Source organism: Lissotriton vulgaris, chromosome 9 (genome assembly GCF_964263255.1).
Source record: "Lissotriton vulgaris chromosome 9, aLisVul1.2, whole genome shotgun sequence".
In the NCBI taxonomy this organism is placed as follows: domain Eukaryota; kingdom Metazoa; phylum Chordata; class Amphibia; order Caudata; family Salamandridae; genus Lissotriton; species Lissotriton vulgaris.
The window spans coordinates 906,993,633-907,018,437 of NC_141697.1; the positions used below are offsets into that span (position 1 = coordinate 906,993,633).

General features: G+C 45.1%; 1 protein-coding gene across 1 annotated transcript in view; it reads left to right on the forward strand.

The window, feature by feature from the left end:
* CAPNS1 (calpain small subunit 1) overlaps positions 1-24,805 on the forward strand; it is a 188,878-nt gene that overhangs the window by 59,302 nt on the left and 104,771 nt on the right. The window contains exon 2 of the mRNA XM_086938694.1: positions 23,730-23,869. Coding sequence (XP_086794820.1) covers positions 23,775-23,869 — 95 coding nt within the window. The 5' untranslated portion in view covers positions 23,730-23,774. The remainder of the gene's footprint in view (positions 1-23,729; positions 23,870-24,805) is intronic.

Here is a 24,805-nt window from a genome sequence, read left to right on the forward strand (position 1 = left end):
GCGCTGTTGGTTCTTCAGTTTCGTTTTTTCCTGTGCCAGTGTCGATTATATGCAGATACATATGCTTTCATTCAGCAAGCTGCTTTCATTTAGCAAGCTGTATTTTCTTAAAATACAATGCGCATTTAGAGTAAACGTGTAAACGGCTTTCATTCAGCAAGCTGCTTTTATTTCTCAGGCTGCATTTTCTTAAAATACAATGCGTGTTTAGAGTAAACGTGTAACATTTAGGTTTCATTTTCTTCCAATACACACGCATGCGCATACACATTAACACACACACAAGGGCACACGCACGCACATACATACAGAGAACCCCCCCCCCACACACACACACACACACGCGCACACACCCAAGTGCACCGAGGCCCCGTCACCCACATACATACACACACGAGCATACACACACACACACGAGTGCACCAAGCCCCCCCCAGCCCTTTGGAACTTACCTGGCCAATCTGGGGGGACTCTGCTCTCAACACGCGGCGCGCAACCTCCTGCTGGCGGCCCCGGGGCTCTCCACCGCTCACAGGAGCCCCGGGCCGCGAGACCATTGACTCCGCCTGCCTCCTCTTCCGGTCCGGACGCGGCCCCGCCCCCGTCACAGGCTACCTTGCCTGACTTCCGCTGCGGCGGGATTCCGGGGGCATTTTCTGACAACGTGCAAGTCTGCGGTTTGGAGATCGGTGATGGTGCAAGGCTGACCCACACCTCTGAGAGCGTCACACATCTTTGCCTCGGAGGGCCTGGGCCCAGGGCGGCTCGCTCTGGGGAGGGGCGTGCACAGGCGGCCCACAGGAGGCGCCACCGAGCCACAGAGGCAAGACACGGCCTCTAAAAGGGAGGTGGGATGGCTGTCTCAGAGCAAAGCACACATAGAGCCACAGCAAGATTCGCCTTGTAAAGTGCTTTAAACGTATGACAAAAGCTCTTTAACATTCAAACAATGATTACAGAGCAAGTGTGAGCAGCGCATGTAATAAAGAAATGCGGAATTAAATGGTTAACTCGCCTCTGCTTTGCCTGCTACACAGAGTCCAGTCATCCCTTAAACTCAATGCACCCACCGCGACTCAAGAATTCCACATACCTCACAACAGGGAATTATCTACTCTTCCACTTACGAGCCACGTGGAACTCCTAGAACCCACAGTGGCCATCGGAAGTAAGGGATGGAGCAAGTAATTCCTCTCTCTCTGACCCGTGAACCTGACCCACAATCCTTAGAAGGCCTAATGCCTCTGAATAACCACGTACGTGTTTATGGCTATGTTGTATTACTCCGAGGGCTCCAGTGTTTGTGGCTCTGTATTTTCATATTTATATGTGGCTCTGTATTTTGATATTTAGATCTCTATTTAGCCTTCTTTTTGTCATGTTCTTGCACTTTATACATATTTATTTTTAGGTAGGTGAAACAAATAAGCTGCAATTAGTGGCTTTCTACATTTATTTAACTTTTAAATGTACACTTGTGTCAGTAGTGTTTTTAGTTTGCTACGTAGCCATATGCAATATATCAATATACTTTTGTGAAACCATTTACTTTGTATGTAGTACGTGTACACTTATACATTTGCAGCTATTTAAGCTTCATTAGAGAATCTCACATTTTCATTTTATTTAACTATGTGCTGTCAATATGCACAACTGTGTGCCTGGTTTATCCCTTTCTGCATGTGTCAATGAGTTAAAGTAAGCAAGGACACGAAGTGGGTGGAGGGTACTGCTGGCCTGGTGGTGGCGGTTGTCAATTCGGGGTGGGCATGCTGGGCACGGAAGAAAGACGGGCTGGCAAGAGATGGGTGGAGAGGTGCGCAGCCTGCGGCGGTGGACAGGAACGTTTGTATAGAAGGCTTCTTGATATGTCCAGGCATGATCGCACATTTTTTTTTTTTAAAGCTTTGACTGGTGCCAAAAACCCCGCTGGTAGTGGTCTCCAGAAGGCACCACACTCCATAAGTGAAATCCGTATCCTAATACGAGCATACAAGAGGATTTGATACCAGCCTGTGCCCCTAATCCCCCAGACCAACAAATGTGTAGCAAAATACACAAATATAGTCTGCCTATCCTCATTCAGGAATTAATGTGTGCTAATCCAGAGCCAAGAGTACTTGTGTGAGAGGTACACTGTAGCCGTCAAGAGCGCTCAGGGGCACCACCGCATCACTCGGGGACACCACCGCATCACTCGGGGACACCACCGCATCACTCGGGGACACCACCGCATCACTCGGGGACACCACCACATCACTCGGGGACACCACCACATCACTCGGGGACACCACGAATAAAACAATTACAGTTAATTGCGTTTGTGCCTGAGTGTTTATGGATTTTATTGTCTATGGCCTGGCAGCCCCATTCCTAGAAGGAAATGGTGAATGGTCTTTTCTTTTTGCACGTTATTTATGGTCTGGTGGACGTGGTACAGGTAGACTTTTTTTTTAATTTATTTATTAGTTTTCACTTTTATATGGCGCAAACTTTACCCGCAGGTATCAGAGTGCTTTAAATCAGCATGCTTCTAACAAGCAAGACTAGCACTCTATATGACTGCCAACGTTGCTTAGCATAAGCAACAGCTAACCATTCACAAACAATGTTTATATACCAATTACAAATTAAAGAAAAAAAATTAATGCAATGCATTGTCAATTACAATGCCAGTAACTCAAACTTTAATGCTGCGAGACCTATTGCATTGCAAATGCTTGTTGACATGGTCAACCGTACTTTATGCCTGGTAAGTGATTTGATTTCGGCTGAAAGTGCACAGTGTTCCAGCTAACCAGGTCCCCAGTGCTAGAGTTCTTTCCCAAAACTGTTCAATTGTTTCACTCACTTGGCAAAACATTTAGCACCATCTGTAAGTCCCTGATAAATTGTGCACATGGTACCTAGGGCCTGAGGTACTAAAGAGGGTCCTTAACGGTAGCAGCATGAATTGTGCCACCCTAAGGGACCCCTCACCAAGCACATGCTGGGCTGCTATCACAGACTGCATGTCTAGGGGCAGACAAAAGTGAAAACACGACGTGCAACACATCCATGTGTGCCACATCCCCTTTACCACTGCATGTGATATTTTGTAAGTCCCCCCCTACAGCATGCCTGACAGCCCTATGGTAGGGTGCTGACTATTACATTTGAGAGCATACCTGCATGAGTAGAAATGCTCCGGTGCTGGGCAGTCCAATTATTGCCAGTGCAAGTGGACAGGGAAGCCATTTTAAAACCTGCTGGACACTGGTGAAAACAAATTCCCCAGCTACATGATGGCTTCACTGAAAATAGAGATTTTTGTATCAAACATCTTGTATTGGTAAACCCACACGGATGATTCCAGTGATGGATTTATGAATACATACACCCAGGGGGCACCTTAGTGGTGCCCCTTGAAAATCTACCAACCTCTGGTGTGCTCCCTGACCAGTCTCTGCCAGTCTGCCACCCGAGACACTGTTCTGACCTCCTAGGGGGGCGAGCCTCTGCTCTCAGGAGGCCCAGAACAAAAGCCTGTCCAGGGAGAGGGTGTAACACCCCCTGCCTCATGATGACCTGCTGATTAGCCTTCCTGGGTCGGCAAGGTTCACAGAACAGGAAGCCGCCCCCTTTGTCCAAGACCCCTTTGGCAGCTGGGACAGGTGGGGAAATTAGCCCAAACTTGTACAATCCATAAGGTGGGTTACACTGAGGTGGACACATTATTTTCAGAAGTAGCTATCTTTGTGATGGCATACTTAGGAATTATTGGACAGGTTTATTTCCACTTCCCACTGGAAGTGGTCATATAAGGGGCATAGTGACCCCAAGGGTCAGTAGCCCATTAGCTACTACACTACACTCCCGTAACGTTCCTAAATTGAATATTTAGGGGATTTCCTGGCACCAGATAAGCAGATCCTGATGATCGAAGAAGAGAGAGGACACCGAGAACCGCAAAAGCAGCGCATAGAGACAAACTACTGCCAGCCTGTCTGCATCCCTCGTCAAAAACGGTGCCAAAGTCGACTCGCCCTTCAGCTGTTGACTCCAGAACCTTAGGAGGACTGCCTGCCTTAGATAAAGACCCAAGACCTCCCATGAACAGTGGGCCTGCTCTCCTGCAAGAAACTCCAAAGCAAAGACTCTGATGCCTCCGGAACTGCCAACACCCGATATCTGAAGCAACCACTGCACCCATCACCCCGACCTGAGTTGAAGTGGGCAAAGTTTATCAACAAGGTCCCCCTGCCCACCAGAGCTAGTCTATCATGGCTTTACCTCTCGTGAACTACCTGATGCTGCATGCAGCCTTTGTAAGCGGGTGCCCTCGGCTACGACTGCTCCTGGTAAGAAATCCCATTGCCTATTCACCTCTGCATCTGTCATCTTCTGGCGGTGAAGAAGAGGACCCCAGGCGTACCTACGTCCTTGAACATTGCAAGACTTGAACCCCCCCCGTTGGTTCAAACTGACTAGCCTTGCAGCCAGAGCTTACAGCCTCTTTTTGCCGTGACCGATCTCCATAGAAACCTATTGGGCTTCCGATGCTGTTTTTTGTACCCTGCACCCAACCGCCCTGTGCCGCTGGTAGTGTACTGCAGGTGCAGCCTTGGACCTTACCCACCACTCACCCTAACTCCTAGAGATTGGTCCTGTAAGTCGCTGTACTGTACCTGTTTTGAAGAACCTTTTCTTCCTTCCATAGGAAAACATTGCTGAACTCAGAAATTACACTATGTATCCACTTTTTAAAGTGAAAAGAATTTATATTTAAAAGTGTACTTACCTGAAAGGTTTTTCTCTGATGCCTAAACACATATAAAGATACTTGCTATTTTAATAAATTGGTGTGAATCTCCTTCGTGGGTTGTGTGTTTTCATTTATTGATCATTGTGTGTATTTTGCAAATGTCTTGCACTCCTCTGTGTTGAGCCTAAGGTTGCTCGACCACACTATCCCATAACTGAGCACTTTGAGATTGCATAGCAAGACCCTGTCTACTCCTAAGGGAACCCCTAGACTCTTTACATAGTGTATCAGATTTTTAAGATATCACATAAAGAGCCAGCTTCCTACAGGCACTTTTCATTAGTGTCTCTACTTCTCCAAAACAGCAGAGATGTCTTTCTAAATGCAAGTTTGTCATTGTGTGTAGTTCTGAGGTGTTTGCTATGTATTCTATGCAATATTCATAATGGATAGTTTGTGGTACCCACGTCTGAAGTTATCTTGTGCCAAGCTTGATAAAATAACTTCAGATTACAATTGACTTAATTAATATGGCTGCGGTTGGTGGAAGTGGGAGGAGGGACTTGACACCTATGAGTTTGAAATACAGCCCTGCCCTGTGCTCCAAAAGGATTGTTGCTGCAAAGGGTTTTTTAGTTTCATCTTGTTGGTGGCTTCTGGCTACTCTGTTGGAGAGGACGCCCGCGCCTTTCCTGGCCTGCATGATGTGGGCACACATATGCAATTTGTTACAGTAGTTTGATTGCAGCCTCATCTTTTTCCCTGAAGTGTGTTGCTTTTGTTGGCTGGACAAGTACGTACGCCCAACACCCTGCAGCACAAACACTTTGGCTGCCAGTGTACAGTACTATATTATCGAACTGTGAAAAAAGCATTATCTCTACTAAGGTGAGATTTGTATCCATATGTAAAGCTGTTCGAACTTGTATATATGGTTCATCAATACGATGCACTTATGAGGGTGAGCGGTCAAGGGAAATCCTATGAGCTTGGCTTGCATTACTGATGGTTGTACCAATTCAAAAGCTGAAAAATGTGTTTGCAAAGTTTAATTTGAGGCGACTTATAATGCTCCCTGATTAGATGCAAATAGCTGCAGAAGCCTGAAAGCAAGAATGGTGATTGCTTTTAAAAACAAGAATTTGCAATGCAATAGGTCTCGCATTTGCGAGAGTTTGAGCTATTTTTATTGTAAATGATATTGCCTTTTATTTATGTTTTGGTTTTTGAAACCTAAAAAAAAAGCCATTGTCATTTACAATGCCAATAGGTCAAACTCGTGTAAATGCGAGACCTATTGCATTGCAAATGCTTGTTTTAATGTGCAATAGATCCCGCAAATGCCCCTAAGGCATATGTGTGCTCTACATGTGCACCACTAGTTTTGGGGTGCATTAAGGGGGGGCCTTCTGCATATAGCCATCCTTGGTTTAGCATTTCCTAAATAGCAATTTAATAATTGGAAATCGCTATTTAGGAAATGCAAGACCAGCCCATTGGTACAAATGGCATGGGATTTCCCAATTGGGATATCCTAATAGCGATTCCTACAGAGTAGGAATTGCTATTCGGAAATCGGTTATTTCATACACGTTGTTTTGCATTTCCTAAATCTCGATTCCAATGAAGTGGCTATTTAGGAAATGCAAAATTGCATTTCCGAACATCTGCTTAAAAATGTGGTGTATTGGATAAAATGTCAATGCAAAATGTACTAGGCACAACAAACAACTCATGAAGTGAGGAGAAGATTTCCCCAACTGAAAAGATTCTGCCAAAAGGCATATATGTAGCAGGCAAACATGATAGTGAAAGGTCTCTGAACTACAATGAAAACCAGTAACTTTACACATTAGACTCAGTATTGTACTCTATTGTACTGTAGCATTTATATAAAATTGTGGGCAGCTAAAACAGATTGGCAGTGTATTGTATTTGTTGCAATCCATTGTGGGAAGCCATTTAGTGTGTGTAAGTGACCAGAGAGGTGCTCTTATCTTGTCTTGAGCACAGTGCCTAGTGGGTGATGGAGAAGGTGCGAGAAATAGGGGCAGAAGTTATTATTATGCATGTCCAATGTTCTGTTTCATGACTTCTATTAAACTATCAGTTTATAGCTTATGCTTACATGATTTGCACATTTGTTGCAGCCAAATGACATATAGTCGTATCACCATCTGCAGGTAGCTCTGATTCAGGTTCCTTACCATATTCTGCTGTGCATTAACATTCGGGTGAGTGCCTGCCCTGTAACTGCCTGCTGTGCGATGTATGTGTCTGGATAGTGTTGGGCAGGGGATGTGTGTGTGTGTTTCATGTGTGTGTGTGTGTGTGTTGCATGTGTGTGTGTTTCATGTGCTAGGTGTGTCTAATTTCCAGCACTTCTCCCTTTAAAGCCATACATGTTGTACTTTGTCATTAAGCTCCTAATATTGTGTCCACTTCAATACAAATAAATGAGGAACATCAATTCTCCCGATTTTTATTTTTCAAAATATTCAACTTCCATGCTTCCAAATGTTGGCAAGTATACTATACCTATTATGTGGGTAAAGGGAAGCGTTCACTCCAGAAGTACATGTGCTGTCTGTTTTGAGAGTTCTGCAGAAGCTTGCACCACTAACACGTCTGATATGCTACTTATTTTGTGTGTAAATGAAGTGCGCACCCATATAGCACATGTGTTCTATGTCTTCTTGAAGCTCGATAAACCTTTGCACTAAAAACAAGCGCTCTGACACTTTCGGATAAAGTCCGTGCTATATAAAAACACATTAAATCAATAAAGAGACAGCAGCCACCGCAGCGAGCACGGAAGACCACTATTGACAACAAGCTGAGGCAGGGAGATAAGCGAAACAGAAAGCAGCTTAGTATCCGGGCTGTGAGGAGACCTGGGAGGGTGGGGGCTGCCCGCACATGCGCGCCATTTCTATCTTTCGTTATGAAGAGGGAGCCCCGGCGCCAAAGCGAAGTGCGGGAGCTGAAGTCCCGGGTCCCAGGAGGGGTCCCGGTGAAGACCAGCGGATAGCACTGCGGGGCTCCCATGCCTAAGGGGAGAGCCCTGCGTCGTGCTGGCAGAGGAGCTGGAGTGCTCTGGAAAAGCACTGCAGCCAGCTGCTGAGCAGTTCCCCTCGCAGACCGGGTGAGTGGGGGAATCTCCATTAGTCTAATGGTTGTGCCGATTGGGGAGGTGGGGGGGGGGGGTGTAGGTGTGTGTGCGCGCTCTATTGCAGGAGGCTGACTTGCCTTGGAAGCGGGACAGGAGATGGGCACAGCGCGTGGGTGTTCGTGCGCGCACACATGCTAAAATCACCAAGAGCTCTGCGCGTGTGCCCATCCCCTGTCCCACTTCCAGAGCAAGTCGCTAACAATAGAAGCTTCGCTGGACAGCAGCTCGACCTAAAAAATACACACACACACACACACACATAAAAATTAGTCTTAAAAAAATGCTTTGCTTAACTGTTGTGTAATTAAAGGTACCATTTATTTGATGCTACATTTAGTAAAACCTGCTTTTTGAATGCAAATATTTCCAGTTAAGGTTAATAATGGATAATAGGTGTAAAACTAATTTCAGCAAAATTATGGAACACATACAAATAACCCTTTCCATGCTCATGACGAGCTCAGCTCGTCATGATGCACGGTTGAGCTGTGCTGATGACGAGCTGAGCTCGTCATGATTAATAGGTATGACGAAAAGTCAGCATAGGAGGGGAAAACACCTAGCAGCCAAGGTGTTAAACAAGCACTGGCATAATCAATAGGACTGAAGTAGATTGCCAGCCTTTTTGCTATGTCCATGTGTGTTTTGTTTTCCAAAAAGAAATGTTGGAGGAGCTGTCCAACCATCATTAATATAAAAAAACAATTGGTTAAAATATGTCATTTAAGATCTCATAAGTGATGTGTGTTGTCATAAACACTGCATGGTGAAGGGCACACGTTATAGTTGGTTGGCTCAGTAAACTATACCTGGTGAATTTCAGTTTTTTGTTTTTTTTTTATAATAATTTTTATAATATTCCAAGGCCTAACTGTCTCTTACCCTTTGTTTTTTTTTTACAGTGGTATATAGTTTTAATTACATCAAAAGATTTTTCCAGGCCTAAATTAGAGGCCCAATTCTATTTTGTTTTTAAAAAGGTCACAAATAGCATCCCTAGTGGATTATGAGTGCAAATGTACAAGTTTCATGAATTCCAAACAATTTACAGAATTAAGCCTGAAACCTATTTAAAAAAAATGGTGAATTTCATTTTCATATTACCTTGTATGCACATGTACATTTTCTTATGAAATAATCTTCTGAGCATTTGCACGTTGACTTTCCATGCAACCCTTTTTTTTCCCTACCATAGAAAGTTTTACTTCTGCCCTGGTCAGAAGTACCTTTCCAACCTTTGCCAGGGTGGAAATTAATTATGGGGGTTCCCCAACTATTCCGTAAACATGGGAGTTTCCAGGTGTGCACACATTCAAAGGGCTTTCCGACCCTGGAGCCACCCCTACTTTCGGTCCCAGTATGTAGATTTGCAGGGAGGTGGCAAAATCAGGGCATTAAACTCAAAACCTGATATGGCATAATCAAAGAGCCTATTATCTGATATCCGAATGCAGCGATAATTTGTCACCTCTCTACAGTGGGTTATATGATTATACCACGACTTCAGTTACCACGCATGGCTTTACCACGCGAATTTTACCTCGCAAGTGGCTTTACCACGCTGGTATTTACAACGTTGCATTTGTCTACGAGTAGAAACGTCTTACCTGCACGTCTTTCTCCTCGAGCCCTTACTTCCATCCTCCTTTGAAACAAACGTCAAAACACGTACACCGAAATAAAAAAAGGACTGTTTTTTTGACGTACACGGCACGTCTTTGGGGGAGGCTCTTTCCTCTTTCTTTTAATTTTTTTCCCGTTTTTTTTGTTAAACTAATCTGCTTGTTTTTTGGGGGGGGGAGACCCCCCCCCAGCCCCCCCAAGCTCCCCTCCGAGCCCCCCCCCTCCCTCTGCCCCCTCATGCCCACGCTGATCGACTTCAAGGAATACCACGTCTCCCCCCTAGCCCGTGGTAAAGACGTCGTGGAAGGAACCCTGCGTGGAAGGCACCCTGCGTGGTAAGTGTCACGTGGTAAACGTGAGTAGTGGTAATGCCTTCGTGGTAAATGATGTTTCCCTCTACAGTGCAGATTTTGTACAGCACGAGTTTATTTATGAAATATCCCGTCCCATGGACAAGTAGATATTTTTTCTAATTCCACACACCTAAGTCATTTGCCATGGTGGACATGGTCACAATGTAACTATTTATTAGATTAAAGCCTAAGATCTATAAGTCGAGGTGGTGTTTCAATACGGAGAAATTTATTGAACCTACCAAGCAAGCGTCATTGTGGTTCTCTGAAAGACCAATATTATTTACCTAGTCTAGACCAACCCACAGGCGACACTTTCAGCAAAACATAGTGTTTTTTTCAATGATTAATCCTGAAAGAATCTGAAGGGCATAATGAGAATGAATGTTGGAGTCCTTTTATAGGACCTGTATCTTGCGAATTTCAAAGTCCCACCTGCTGATAATGAAAATTCCATATCAGACAAATCGCATTCCTATTGCTTTAGTCCTATCAGTCCCTTGATGCACCTATGTATTCATTTACGTGATTACCTCAAAACTGAGCCCATATTGTTCCAATTATTATGGCTCTTGTAGGAGACGGTCTGAACTACAATTTATAGATCCCTGAATGCATGGAGGTTGCTTCTCGGGGCAACTGGCTATATCTTAACAAAATATTAGTGTGCTTAACCCCTTGCATGCTGGTGACGGCTCCCGTCCGTCATGGCACACAATGCTCGTGTGCTGACGGGAGCCGTCACGACCACGCCCGCGATCGGAATGTGCCGCACAGGAGCGGAATTCCGACCGCAGGCAAGGGGTTAAATTGTAGATCAATTTAATTGTTTAAAATTTTACTTGGGTATAATTGCAATACCTTTTCGAAGAGGTTTTCTCTATTGTGTTCAAAGATATGTATGTATGTGTGTGTGTGTGTGTGTGTGTGTATATATATATATATATATATATATACACACACTAAACATATGACCATTAATCGCTGATGAAAGAAATTATTGAATTAAATACATCACTAAAGACCTGCTTGCCAAGTTTGTGGAAGTCCAGAGGTCAATTTATGAGGAGGTCAAGATGGATATGACTGTATTACACTTGGAGATGCTTTATAGCAGAGCGTGCTAATAAAATTGTGTACATGGAGATTTTAGATTGGGAGAATCATCCCAGCAGAAGACAAGATGTTGTAGATCGAGATGTTGTTTCATTGTGGGATTTTCTTTCAAGGACAACACTCACGAAGTTGCTGACTTGATGGCTTTGCCAGTGCTTTATTTTTTTTATGCTGTGTGCTCTACATTGGCTCCTGTTCCATGAATCGGGTGGGTGTCCTGCACTGCTGCTTCTGCATTGTGTGTTTTTTATTAGTGATTGTTGTACTTCTCATGTTCTGTTTTAAAGGAGACAGACACATTGTTTATTTCTATTTTAGCTGTCTTTTGGAGGTGAATATGGAGTTGCTGATTATGCATACTAATCACGAGGCAAGCTTGCACTGTTGTTTTCCTCCCTGAGCATGTATGTGCTTGAGGGTGGCGCTTGCAGTAAATCATCCTATGTTGTACCTATTGCTTGCGAGGGAAACATGTACTGCTTCTGGTTGTAATTGTGTGGGGGACGCTGTATTTACTTACTTACCTGCCGTGAGGGCAACGGCTTGTCCAGCATCGTCCAGCGCCGTGAGGGGAACGGCAGACCCGCAAAGCTGAGCACTTCCACCGGGGTGACTGAACTGCAACCCCCAGGTGCCCCGGCGGCCGAGTCGCGTCCCTGACGCTACCTTCGCGCCAGGAGGCGCCTGAAAAGCAGGGAGCGCCGAGCGCTCAGGGGGACGCTGTATTTACTTACTTACCTGCCGTGAGGGCAACGGCTTGTCCAGCATCGTCCAGCGCCGTGAGGGGAACGGCAGACCCGCAAAGCTAAACACTTCCACCGGGGTGACTGAACTGCAACCCCCAGGTGCCCCGGCGGCCGAGTCGCGTCCCTGACGCTACCTTCGCACCAGGAGGCGCCTGAAAAGCAGGGAGCGCCGAGCGCTCAGGGGGACGCTGTATTTACTTACTTACCTGCCGTGAGGGCAACGGCTTGTCCAGCATCGTCCAGCGCCGTGAGGGGAACGGCAGACCCGCAAAGCTGAGCACTTCCACCGGGGTGACTGAACTGCAACCCCCAGGTGCCCCGGCGGCCGAGTCGCGTCCCTGACGCTACCTTCGCGCCAGGAGGCGCCTGAAAAGCAGCGAGCGCTGAGCGCTCAGGGGGACGCTGTATTTACTTACTTACCTGCCGTGAGGGCAACGGCTTGTCCAGCATCGTCCAGCGCCGTGAGGGGAACGGCAGACCCGCAAAGCTGAGCACTTCCACCGGGGTGACTGAACTGCAACCCCCAGGTGCCCCGGCGGCCGAGTCGCGTCCCTGACGCTACCTTCGCGCCAGGAGGCGCCTGAAAAGCAGGGAGCGCCGAGCGCTCAGGGGGACGCTGTATTTACTTACTTACCTGCCGTGAGGGCAACGGCTTGTCCAGCATCGTCCAGCGCCGTGAGGTGAACGGCAGACCCGCAAAGCTGAGCACTTCCACCGGGGTGACTGAACTGCAACCCCCAGGTGCCCCGGCGGCCGAGTCGCGTCCCTGACGCTACCTTCGCGCCAGGAGGCGCCTGAAAAGCAGGGAGCGCCGAGCGCTCAGGGGGACGCTGTATTTACTTACTTACCTGCCGTGAGGGCAACGGCTTGTCCAGCATCGTCCAGCGCCGTGAGGGGAACGGCAGACCCGCAAAGCTGAGCACTTCCACCGGGGTGACTGAACTGCAACCCCCAGGTGCCCCGGCGGCCGAGTCGCGTCCCTGGCGCTACCTTCGCGCCAGGAGGCGCCTGAAAAGCAGGGAACACCTCTCGCAACGCGAGTCGCGCGCGGGAGCGCCCGGGGCTAAGCCCGGGCAAAGGGCGGGCCCTCTACGGCCCTCATCGGCACGAGGAGGGGCCAAGAACGCTGTCCAAACTCACCCAAGTAAGTGCTGCCACCCTTCCATTCCTGTATCCGTCTGGATCATCATACTGACTTTCTTCCCAAGGACTACCACTGTTGATATTAACATGTCTAAAGCCAAAGCATCCTCTGCGCCACTTAACACTATAGACAATTACATGGTGCAGAAAGTTGCCAAAATTAACCAGGATAGGAGGTCATCTTTGGGTCTTAGCTATTCGCCGGACTTGCTCATTGACAATACACCCCTACCAGTTTCAGTTCTTGACATTAGTAATGAGGTTTTCCAAACTCCTGATAATAACCCACTGACCCAATTATTAGTCGAGATTAATGAACCAGCTCTAGAATGCATTACTGATGTTGAAAGTAATACCTTAGAAGAGGAAACTCCTACACCGGTGCCAGCCCCTAGAGTAACAAAGGTTAAGGGTAAAAACATACCAAAAAGGGGCGGACTTAGATCAGGTAAAAAATGCCCTGAGGCCTCCGCTGAGGATAAAAACGGTGATGACTTTGGGAACAATGGGGGAGGTGTAATTCATCTAGATGAAGATCAATTCAAAAAGCTACTGAATGCCATAGATAATAAAATTAAAACGATTACCAAACCACTTCTAAGTAAAATTGACCTGCTCACAGCAGAGGTCACTAGATTGGGATCGATTTTGCAAAAAACTATAGTAGAAACACCCAAGTCTATCCCAACAAATTTGGCTATGGCAGATCCGAAAAATACTAAAGCCGTAGTTTGCCCAGATATTGCCGCAAACACTTCCCAAAACATCACGTCCCGGCCGGGACAAGGGGCAGAGGGGATGGGAATTCTAAACCCAGCTCCCATAGTTGAGGATTCTGCAAGGCCTGCTACCAGAAATTCCAATGTGATAGAGAATATAGATAAAGGTTCTGTAGCGTCCCCATTAATACTGGTTCTAGCAAATGTTCCCCAATTAGAACCAGGACAAGAGGAGAATATCCCTTATTAACAAATCACTTCATTGGTTATCAAAGAATATGGCTTTTAAACCAGGAGGCAGGGACCAGTTGGCACAGGAAGTAGTAAAAGCTAGAAGGGTTGAATGGATTGGGGGTGGCATTAAAAAGTTTAGGGGGGATTGCGTGGTGTTGCATCTCTCAGATCCTGAAGTCCTACCAAACATACTAGCTAATATATACCCCCCACAGCGTAGATCTACAGAAATTGTGCCTTTAACGTTGGATTTCTTTTATACAAAAAAGGGAAACACCATAAATCCAACATTGTTAAAAACTAAATGGAACCCTGTAATTAGAAAAGCCAAATACCCGGCAAATAAAAATATCTGGGGAATTGCGACAGAAAATAGGTTTGCTGCCATATCAGGATTAAGCCAATGTGACTGACTGGAAAACCCGATGAATGTAGGGCAACTAAAGATTACAGAGGTCAAGCACGGGAATCCCAGTACTCCCATGTTAAAAGAAATAGATCGTGGAGAGACTAGGATACTTGAACCTAGAGGTTATAGCCCTAAACCAGTAGAGAGCAGCTCATTTGCTGCTCAACCTGGTATCAAACTAGTTGAAGCAAGGTCTCCACCTGATGCGCCTTCCCCTAACCTGACTATTCCCTTAAATAAGAGGAATATGGAAAGGGAAAGTCCCATCAAGATCATCTCTTGGAATATCGCAGGTATCCAACATAAAATAGAGACCCCGGAATGGTGTGACTTTATAGATTCTTATGACATTGTGCTGTTACAAGAGACATGGTCAGTGTCACCAGTCTTTCGCCTGGGATTTCTAAACTATTATGTGCCCGCGAAAAAGAATACAAAGGGACGCCCCTCAGGGGGTCTAATTATTTGGATACGGCAAGCTCTGCAATGTACCATCAAGCAGAACCATATTTCCAATAGCGACCTACTTTCTATATTGCTCACTTGTAACGATTGCAAGCTGGCAATATACAATATCTATGCTAGGGGAACCCAAGGGGGCATATCCTCAGATATAGTAGGAGATTTGGATGCTGATCTAGAGATGATATCTACCCAGTACAATATCTTGGTGGGAGGAGACCTAAACACAACATTTGAACCCCTAGGTTGCGAGGATAATGAGCTGACATATGAAGAAGACACCAAATGGGGAATTCCTCAGTTAGACATTCCAGTGGTTAAAAAATGGACAGAAGTAGCTATCCAGGTTAAAAGCTTATGCCTATCCAGAGGATTGAGGGCTGCCAACGGCCGCACTCCTTCTGATATCCAGGGTAGGCATACCTTTGATAACCTAAGATCAAGTAGTAGGATTGATTATATTCTGATAGATGTCAGAGCCTGGAGTAAAGTGATCGACATGCAGGTCATATCTAGGTTGGAGAGTGATCACAACCCTTTGTCTTTACTATTCAACCTGGAACAAAAAATAATGGCAGAAAATCCAGCTAAGAACTTTATGACTTCAGATGTTGTTTCATCAAATAATCTTCGTCATGTTAGATGGGCAACTTTAGTAGCCAATGCAGAGGATAGGCAGGTCCTTGAGGGGCTAGTCATTGATGAAGTTGCCAGACTACAGGTTTTAACGAGTGATGAAAATTTTAAAGTGATGATTGAAGAGTCACAGCCAAAGTTTTTTGCTAGTATTCAGAAGCTATTCCTGAAAACTAGCAAGAAGAAGGGTAATGGACAACCCATAAAAAAGGGTTGGTACGATCAATCATGTAGAATAGCAAGACATAATCTTAGTAATGCTTTAAGATCCAAAACGGGAGTTTTAAAAGCCAGGGACGAATACAGAAAAACCCAGTTAAAGGCAAAAAAGCAATGGGATGAGAATCTTTGGTTAGATCTGAAGAAGGCATGTGTTGATAAACACCAGAAAGAGTTTTGGGCCATATTAAAGTGGGGCTCAGGGGGTGTAGCGGAATGCCCAAAAAAGTATGTTCCCAAGGAGTCCTGGGTCGACTTTTTCAAACCCCAATATGCTGACAACACAGGCCTTCAGACAGTTCCCCCTCTAGAAAGGGTATTTTTTGTCAATGAATTATTCACATTAAAAGATGTACATGAGGCAATGGATGGAGTGACCAGAGGCAGGGCACCAGGTATTGATGGCATACCGGCTGATGTTTTTCTACTAGACAGATAGCTGGTGTAAATATTTTGTATGGCTTGGGAATGCTATCGCTCAGGGGGCAAAGATTCCTACAACATGGAAAGGAGCAGAAATAATCCCAGTTTACAAAAAAAGGAGATAAGGCTCTAGCAAGCAACTACAGGCCAATCAGCCTCATTGACTGTGCCCAAAAGTTGATGGGCAGGCTGGTTCAAAACAAGTTACAAGCCTGGATAGTTGAAAAGGACATTCTTTCGCCTTATCAAGCGGGATTTCGCCCTTTAACCAGCTCTGTCGACCAGGTGTTCCACTTTTTAACTTTATACTGGAAAAATGTTAACCTGCTAAATGGTCCTCTGTTCGCTGTTTTCGTTGACCTGAAGTCCGCGTTTGATTTAGTTCCCCGGCAAAAACTTTGGGATGTTCTAAGGGATTTAGGAATAAGCCCGGAATTACTAACTTTGCTTGTAAGACTCCACGAGAACAATTATGCCCGGATTAGGTGGGGAGCCCAGGGGGAGGTCACGGAAACCTTCCCTGTTGAGAGAGGTGTAAGACAGGGCTGTGTCCTGGCCCCCACGTTATTTTCCCTCTACATAAATGGCATTGTGGATTTTCTGAACCAAGCTCCGACGGATGCTCCATTACTAGATGGGAAGCAAGTTCCAGTACTTATGTTTGCAGACGATACCTTGCTGGTCTCGCGGACCCCTAATGGTCTACAAAAGACAATAAACGCTTTTGGCGAATTCTGCCGGATCCGGGGCTTAGAAATAAATACATCAAAGACAAAATTCATGAATCTAAATCCCTCCAAGAAATTCAAGGGGAAAATGGCCTACAACGGGGCTTTCCTGGAAGGAGTGGATGCCTTTACTTATCTAGGCATCTCCCTGAACGCTAGTATGAATTGGAGATCCCATATGGACTTTGTATTGTTAAAATTTAATCAGTTGGCAGGGGCAATAGTCAAAAAGTATAAATCTTCATTTACAAAGCCAATACAGCCAACATTGGAGATCTATGGCATGAAAGTGCTGGGTGCATGCCTTTATGGTTCAGAACTTTGGGGTTTCACCAATTTGAATGTTTTGACAGTGGCAGAAAATAAATTCCAGCGGGGCTTGATCGGGGTCCCACAGAGCACCCCCTCCACTCCTCTCCATTACGACCTGGGGAGGAAAAGGATTGAGGACATGATCAGACTTCGCCCCCTCCTATATTGGAGGCGTATAAAATCCACCCCGGAGTTGAGACATTATGCTGCTGCCTTATTGGACGTTGACAACTCTGATATCTTCCATAAAGTAGTTTGGCTAAAAGAAGTGAGGAAATTACTTCAAAAATTGCACCTTGAACACTTGTGGTCCGTAACAGACCCAGATGACTTCCCTTCAAAGACCACATTAAAAAAGTTATACTGGGACATGATAAACAATGCTGCACTGACCTCTAGCCAATCTCCTGCCTTGACATCCCAGTTCCTAGAGTTAAAAACCTCCCCAATGTTTGAACAGTATTGGGATTTGATCTCCAAGCCTCTAGATAGGAAATTGTATTTCCAGTTCAGAGTCGGCACCTTGCCCCTAAATTCTTTTACTGTCAAGTGGTCCCCGGATAATGTAAACACATGCTTCCATTGTAAATCCCATGTAGAAGATATTTTGCACTTTTTATTTGTATGTCCACTATACGCTGCCCCAAGGAATAGGTGGCTGAAACCGGCATGCAGAAACTTGGGCACAAGGAGATGTATAGAGGCTTTTAGGGTCCTGAAATCAAATTGTGCACCGCAACTTGCAATTGCTGTGGCTAAATTCCTGGGATGGGCCTGGATATTACGCATGCGCACTTTAAAACCCCCATGAACTACATGAGCTTCCTTTGGTTTGTGATGATACTCTTTTTAAAAAGAATGTATAAATTTTAAAGATCCTTATTCGCCAACAATGTACAAATGTATGGTATTTAATACGTTTTTATTATTAGATTAGTATTTATTCTGTCTAGTTTAGGGAAGAAAGCTTTTATGACAATGTTGTCGAATAAAGTATTTAAACTTGAAACTTGTAATTGTGTGAGTTAAAAGGCTGAACGCCACTGGGCCACAGAGTGCTTGTGCAGTCGCTGAATCCTTTGCTGTATGCTGCCTATGAATTATGTTTCCCTTGCTTGTGTGTGGCTTTCCATTGCCCCTGCAGTATTTGTTCTGTGTGTTCACGCGAAACCTGACTAAATACTGCTCAAGCCCCACCCATTTTTCTTTTCCGGTTAAACCAGTACTTCACTCTCGTTTCCACAGAACTTGGTCGCAGCATTCTGCCTGCTCGAGGTTGCCTGTATTGCGTCCATTGTGTTGCCTGTACGAATTTTCTTTGGTGTATGTATAGTTGGGCTTTCTACCCTTTCTAGCTGGAATGCAGCAAAATATCTCATGAAAGAGAAACACATGCTTTAGGCACTGACTGGGCGTGGCAGCCTGCCAGCCTGCCATGTCAGAGGTGAGAACGTTGCCAGGTAACATTCCTTAGTGAGGCAGGGACTGGCCTCCTATGTTACTCGTTGTTAGTCGAGTCACCTGAGTGGATGACTGTTTAATAATGACCCGCTGCTTTAAGTGGGACAAAAATGCGGGGTCAGAGGCCTCTGAGAGGGATGTGGTCTAAGAAACATTCCTAACAAACCCCCACCAGATAGCCTATGTAGTTATGGGCACTGCCTAATATATATGAAATAAAGAATTCTGTGTTTTACAGATTTATATATGTAGTGTAACTGGATATAGAATTAACATAATTACTAACAAGATACAGTTTATATAGCGCATTACCGTGGGCCATATGCAGTTAAAAAAAAAAACAGACCAGGTTCATCTAAAAATAATTGGTGATCACTTGGATGTTCAGTTGCCACGTAATGGTAAACAGTATATACTGTGTGCCTTGTCCCGGTGTCTCACAAACCACTTGCAATGATGTTGCTTTGCACCTCGGATGTGTCAGGCACGCAAGTGGTGTGTGAGTTCCCAACACCCCTTTCAGCTGATGGAGGACAGAAAAAATAGGGCCCGTCTAAACTAATGGTTTTGTCAGTCTTATATTCCGATTTACCTAGCATTCCATTAAATAAAAAAAAACAATTAAAGCAAAAATGCACACACAAATCATACAAGGACTTTGGGTCAGCCTCTTTATTCCCAGGTCTGTTCATGGTCATTCACATTTTACTGCAGCACACCACAGCATAGTGCAACGGGCAGCAAGTCAGTTCACTTCACCCACTGGCACTTTGCTTGGTTGCATTTTGCCTAATCACACATGCACAGCAGCCTAAAATCAACTCTGTTTGAGTGCCTGGGCTTCTGCTTCTATATCTTTACCATTTATTTGTATATTATATATTTTTCCTTAGTAAATGTAAAAAAAAAGTGTTCCAAGGCCAGACCCATTGGTTTTGCCAAGCTAGTGTACTGGAGTTTGTGCTTTGAAATCTATTGTGCAATGGAAACGTGATGGATGTTGGGGTTAGTAGGATGGCGACAAACTTGGCCATAATCAGTCTTCTAAAGAGAAAAATAAATGGAGTTCAGAGTTGCCATTATCGTTGGGCATTTCTTGTGTTTGTGGTTGCTAGGGGTAGACCTGTTGAAAGATGATTTTCCTTACATATACTATTAAAGAATGTTTGGCTTGTACCAAGGTTTCTTTGTATGAAATGTTTCATGCTTTTTTTTTTCAAAACCCTTTTAAGCCTTCTTGGTTAAAGACCTCTTGAAAACCTTTTGTAGACCATACCAATACTAGAGCTTTGCATCAGCACATTGCTTACTATTGGTTAGCTTTCTTGTCCATCTCTTTTGCTTGCTTCCTAACTGATGGGTTTCCTTCCTGTTCTTGTTTGTCCCTCTCATCGAGCACTGCTTCTTTACCATTGTTCTAATTGGATGATCTGTATCCTTCTACTGCTCCGCATCATGGAACTACTTTTCTTTTCTTGCAATACTGTATGAGAGTGCTTGTTTTTTGTTGCCCCCCTCTCTGGTGTGTTGCTTCCCAATTGAAACCCCCCACCCCATGCTTTCCATGTTGCTCCTTCCTTCATTTTTCTCCCATTCCTTCCCATGTTCCACCCCTTTTCTTTTTTTAATCCCTACCCACCCAGCTTCTCCTCCGCCCCACCACCGTTCCACAATTGCTACACTGAAACCCGAAATTTCCATGATATTTTTTTTAGTAAAGAGTCCTTTAAACAAGCATTTGCAATGCAACAGGTCTCGCATTAAGAAAGTGTGAGCTATTGGTATTGTAAATGACAATTTTTTTTAATGTGTGTTGGCTTTGAAAATCTATAAATTAATAGCATTGTTATTCACAAAGCCAATATCTTACACTTTCCTAATGCGAGTCCTATTGGCTATGGCAATGCTTATTGGTAGCAAGCAATGACAGTGCTGTTGTGGTGCTGAGTGATGTGGGTGGGCTGAGTGATGTGGTGGTGTCCCCAGAGTGATGTGGTCTGTACCCTTGTAACTGTATATATGTAGCGTGTTAGCGTGTTTAGTGTATCTTGTGTACCTTATGTAACTTACCTGGTTCTTTTGTAAAGTGCTCTGACACCTGTGGGTAAAGTTTGCGCTATATAAAACGACAGTAAATAAAATAAAGTATCTCCTAAAATACCCTTCACTCGGTAGCCCTCTAAAGTTCACCCCCCTCCCTCTTTTTGTCCTTGAGGTCCTTCGTGTGAGGCCCAAACATTGCCATGGTAGTGTGGGTGAGAGGTATGTGCAATGGTCTATTGAACTGTAACTGAAGCCCTGGAGCCTCCATCGACCTTGAGAGTGAGGAGCAGAGGTGGCACTTTATTACAGCCCCCATCACTGTATAAAAGGAGCCGCTTGAGTGTTATATTATTATTTAATGCACACAGATGGACGCGCATCCTTTCCCGACCGAGGCTCGAACCCTGGACCCTCAATTCAGAACCAACCACTGACCGAGCCAGCGCCTCTCCTCACCTGCCCCTTGACGTCTCTCCCTATGGGCGCCCGCTACGCCGTCATCCCTGTCACCAGGCGCGTGCCCAGGTCCTCGGCGTCTTCGCGGCGTTAGAGTCTGTCGTCCATCTCTATGCTGCTCGCTGTTTATTTCTTTGGTCCTCAGCTACCACCGGCCGCCCGCAGCTTCTGGCACGCTGAGTGCTCGTGCGCCGCGCTCTGACGTTACACCGGCTGCCAGCCGCGCCTACTTCCTGGAGAAAAAAAGCGACGAAGGCGGCCATCTTTGAAAGGGCAGGTTTGGGTGTTAATTGAAAACTAATGGCATTGTCACGTATAACAAACGGGAAAAAAGACATATCTTTTTTATTTTAGTATGGTTCCCGTAAATCCCGTTTAATTTTTTTTTTTTTAAATGTGTTGAAATTTTTACTTAGACAATGCATTAGGAGCAATTACCTATTACTCAAAAAGTTTTTGCAGCAAGTCGCATATTATTTTCGGGATTCTGTACATTAAGTAATACGGGTGTCGGATTACTCCGATTACACTGAAATCCTGGTTTAGCAAATCCAAAACGGCCGCCTGATGTGCTCTTTTCCCGGCCAGGAGGCGTGTCCTTGAGCACCTGCCTCGTATGCCATTGGCCAATACGATGCCGGAAGTGGCGCTATACCCGCTCTTGAGGTTCCCTCTTATGCTTGTCTTTGGGCAGGTAAACAAACCAGCCTGAGGCTGCCTTCACCCGATGAAGCCCGAGCTCTCTCCCCGTGCACGGTGAGTGGAGGGGGGATGTGTGTGTGTCTGTGTGCGTGTGTCTGTGTGCGCGAGAGCGGGGGGGGTGTACGCGCGTGTGTCTGAGTGTGTCTGTGCTTGTGTCTGTCTGTGTGCGCGGGGGTCTGTTTAAGGGGGGGTGCGTGTGTGTATGCAGTGTGTGTGTGCGCGCGCCTGTGTATGCGTGTGGCTGTGTATGTGCGCATGCGTGAGTGTGGCTGCGCGTGCACGCAGTCAAATCCAGCAAAATATGCAAGAGAAGCGCGTGGCACCCTCTTGTCCCTAATTCCCCCGAGACGGCTGACTAAAGTTGTCGAACTGGAGCATCCTTCGGATGCAACTCCAGCTCGACCTAAAAAACACAGCTATGTTGTAAAGCATAAAGGGAGATGACCGTATTCAAGCAGCAGCAAAACTTCGGACTACGAGAAAAAAGTGTTTTGTTTCAATATTATTGGACAACGTAGGCAAAGTTTCTGATTTTAAAATGTCTTTATTTTCAGCCATGTAACAGTAACTCATGTGAATAACAGACGTGCAATTTACTGAGTTTTTGGACACTTCTACTGCATTAAATTTAAATATTCACATTGTTCTAAGATGGCGTCTTGCACGTGCTGCGGATTCGGAACAAGCCAGACGGACAGTCGTTTGGCTATGTCAGTGACCAGTCATTGTGGCCGCAGAGCACTCATAAAGCTCTCTTTTTAAGGGTGATGATCCAGTACATAAAAAGGAACAAAGCACTAGCAAGCCCCATGTGGTGTAGAGAGAGATGTTATGAGGCTACAATGCGGCCACTATCTTGAATTGGGTTTCATTTTCTTCTTTCCAGTATGAAACATGGAATCAGTAAATGTATTTGTTTTTGTAAAAGCACCCTGTGACAGCACGCATGGCATGCTGAATGTTGCAGGAAAGCATGTAGGGCCTGCGGTCGAAGAAACCATTAAAGAAAATAGTGCTTTCAGACTGAAGAAGACTACTGTGTAACAACTGATGTTAAAAGGCCAGTCCTCATGGGAGGTTACAAATGAAGACAAGCCGGTACTAAGGCAGCACTAACAAGCCTATTAAGGAATCTGTAGCCAGTATTTACGAAGGACAATGACACAAGTACAATAAAAAATATGGTCAGAGAGTGAGGGGGCTTCAAGTCCATACACCAACCCAGCATGGCTCTTAAAGCAGCGCATACGCTGCCCAGGCTCGATCTAAGAAGTGGTCTGTTTTATGGCTTGGTTTATTGTAGCACTTGAAGAGACATTTTAATGTGATTGGGTACCTCGATTTCTTGTTTTGGTACGATGGATGCCTTAGGGATGCTTTTTGTTTAGGTGTGAAATTCTCTAGAAGGGCAGACCTTCGGAAATTTGGGGGTTTGACACTACAGTAAACCAAAGATATTGTGTTTAAATCTAAATAAAATATAAAAGACAAATCATGTGTATTAAAGGCGAATACATTGTACGCTGCTCTTTAAACAACAGTTTATTTTTCAGAATATATTCAGTTTTTAGGTAGATCTTGCCGGAGACTCTGATGGATACAGGGCTACAGCGCTTGCACCTGATTATCTTTGCAGAGAACACAAAATATCTTGATTCATCCTAAAATACGAACAAAAATTGTGCTAGAAATTTTTTTTAAGAATTAATTTGCTGCAAGACGCAAGAAAGGTTCATTTTAACACTACAAGCTGCACACACAATGATCCCAACTTCAGAACTGTAACGTTGTTCACAGTTCCTGAAGATGATTCCAAATGATTATTTTTTTGTGTGAACGTGGTGGAGGAATTAAATATACTGTATTGAGTATGAATCTCAAAAAGTAGAAAACCTGAGCCTTCAGTAATGCAAATGCCAGTTCCTTGTGTGTGGTTTAGTGTTATGGGTGACCAGAGATTTTATTGATGTTATTTGGGAATTGCATCTTCACATTAACATGACCCTCCGCTTCCCTTCTTTTTTTCAGCTCCTGCTTGTATCCTTCTTGTATCTTACATCCTGAGACGCCATAATGTTTCTAATAAATAGCTTTATGAAGGGTGGCTTCCCCGGTGGAAGTGGTGGAGGAGCAGGAAACATGATGGGGACTTTCATGAACATCATCAGGTAAGTGGCCATTACCGTATACAGCTCTAGCTTCCAGTTGTGGAATTAATGTGCCTTCCTCCTTGTTTGCCACTCCCCTAAGCTCTTGTTCCTTGGTTTTGTAACTGTTCGCTCAGTGTATTGCTGTTGCGTGACTTTTTTTTTTTTGCCATAATTCTTTTTGTTTTCATAAGTAATCATTACACAATGCATCAAGACCACTCGTTAACAACTGTAAGCAATTACTGCCCAGTCTGTGCCAACGGCAGTGCAGATATAAAAGTAACAGCAATTCTGCTATTATTGGCATCTGAGAAACTACTGCTTTGCCTTAAATTTAACAGAAAAAAACCCTTTGAGCGCACCGTGTTGTAGGAGTAGCTGTAATATTGAAAAGTACAGTGACGTTTGAGTCCAGTGTCGTGTTTTGACCCATCCCCCCTCTTACAACAAGCCTCATCCAAGCCTCCACTGCCCTTCCCCTACGCATACCCATGCCCAGTATACCACTACAATGCGGCTGATGCTAAGGGAGGGTGCTCGTCTGCTTAAGGTCCCAATTTTTCAAGGTAAGTATTTCATTCTGCATAACCTGTGCCTCTTCATCCCGCCTGCACCCCCCCCCCCCCACACACACACCAAGACCACGGACACCTGACATCACATCACACCGCGTTTTGGCCCATTTCCGTAAATCAGCCACTCGGTTGCCTTGTGTTGGTGCTCTTGCGACCTTCCATGACATTGCAATATGTCGCTTAGCAAGCACCAATGCGAGAACAATAAACCATGACAATTTGTTTTTAGTGCTGGTCATTAACTCCAACAAACGCAGCGAGGCATCAGTCTGCCCGAGAGATCTGTTGCTTGTTAGGTCTCGCCTGTCGATGCGCATGCGCATCGAGCAAGGCGAGAGTATTGGGACTTATCCACTCTTTATCCACACTGCAAGGAATC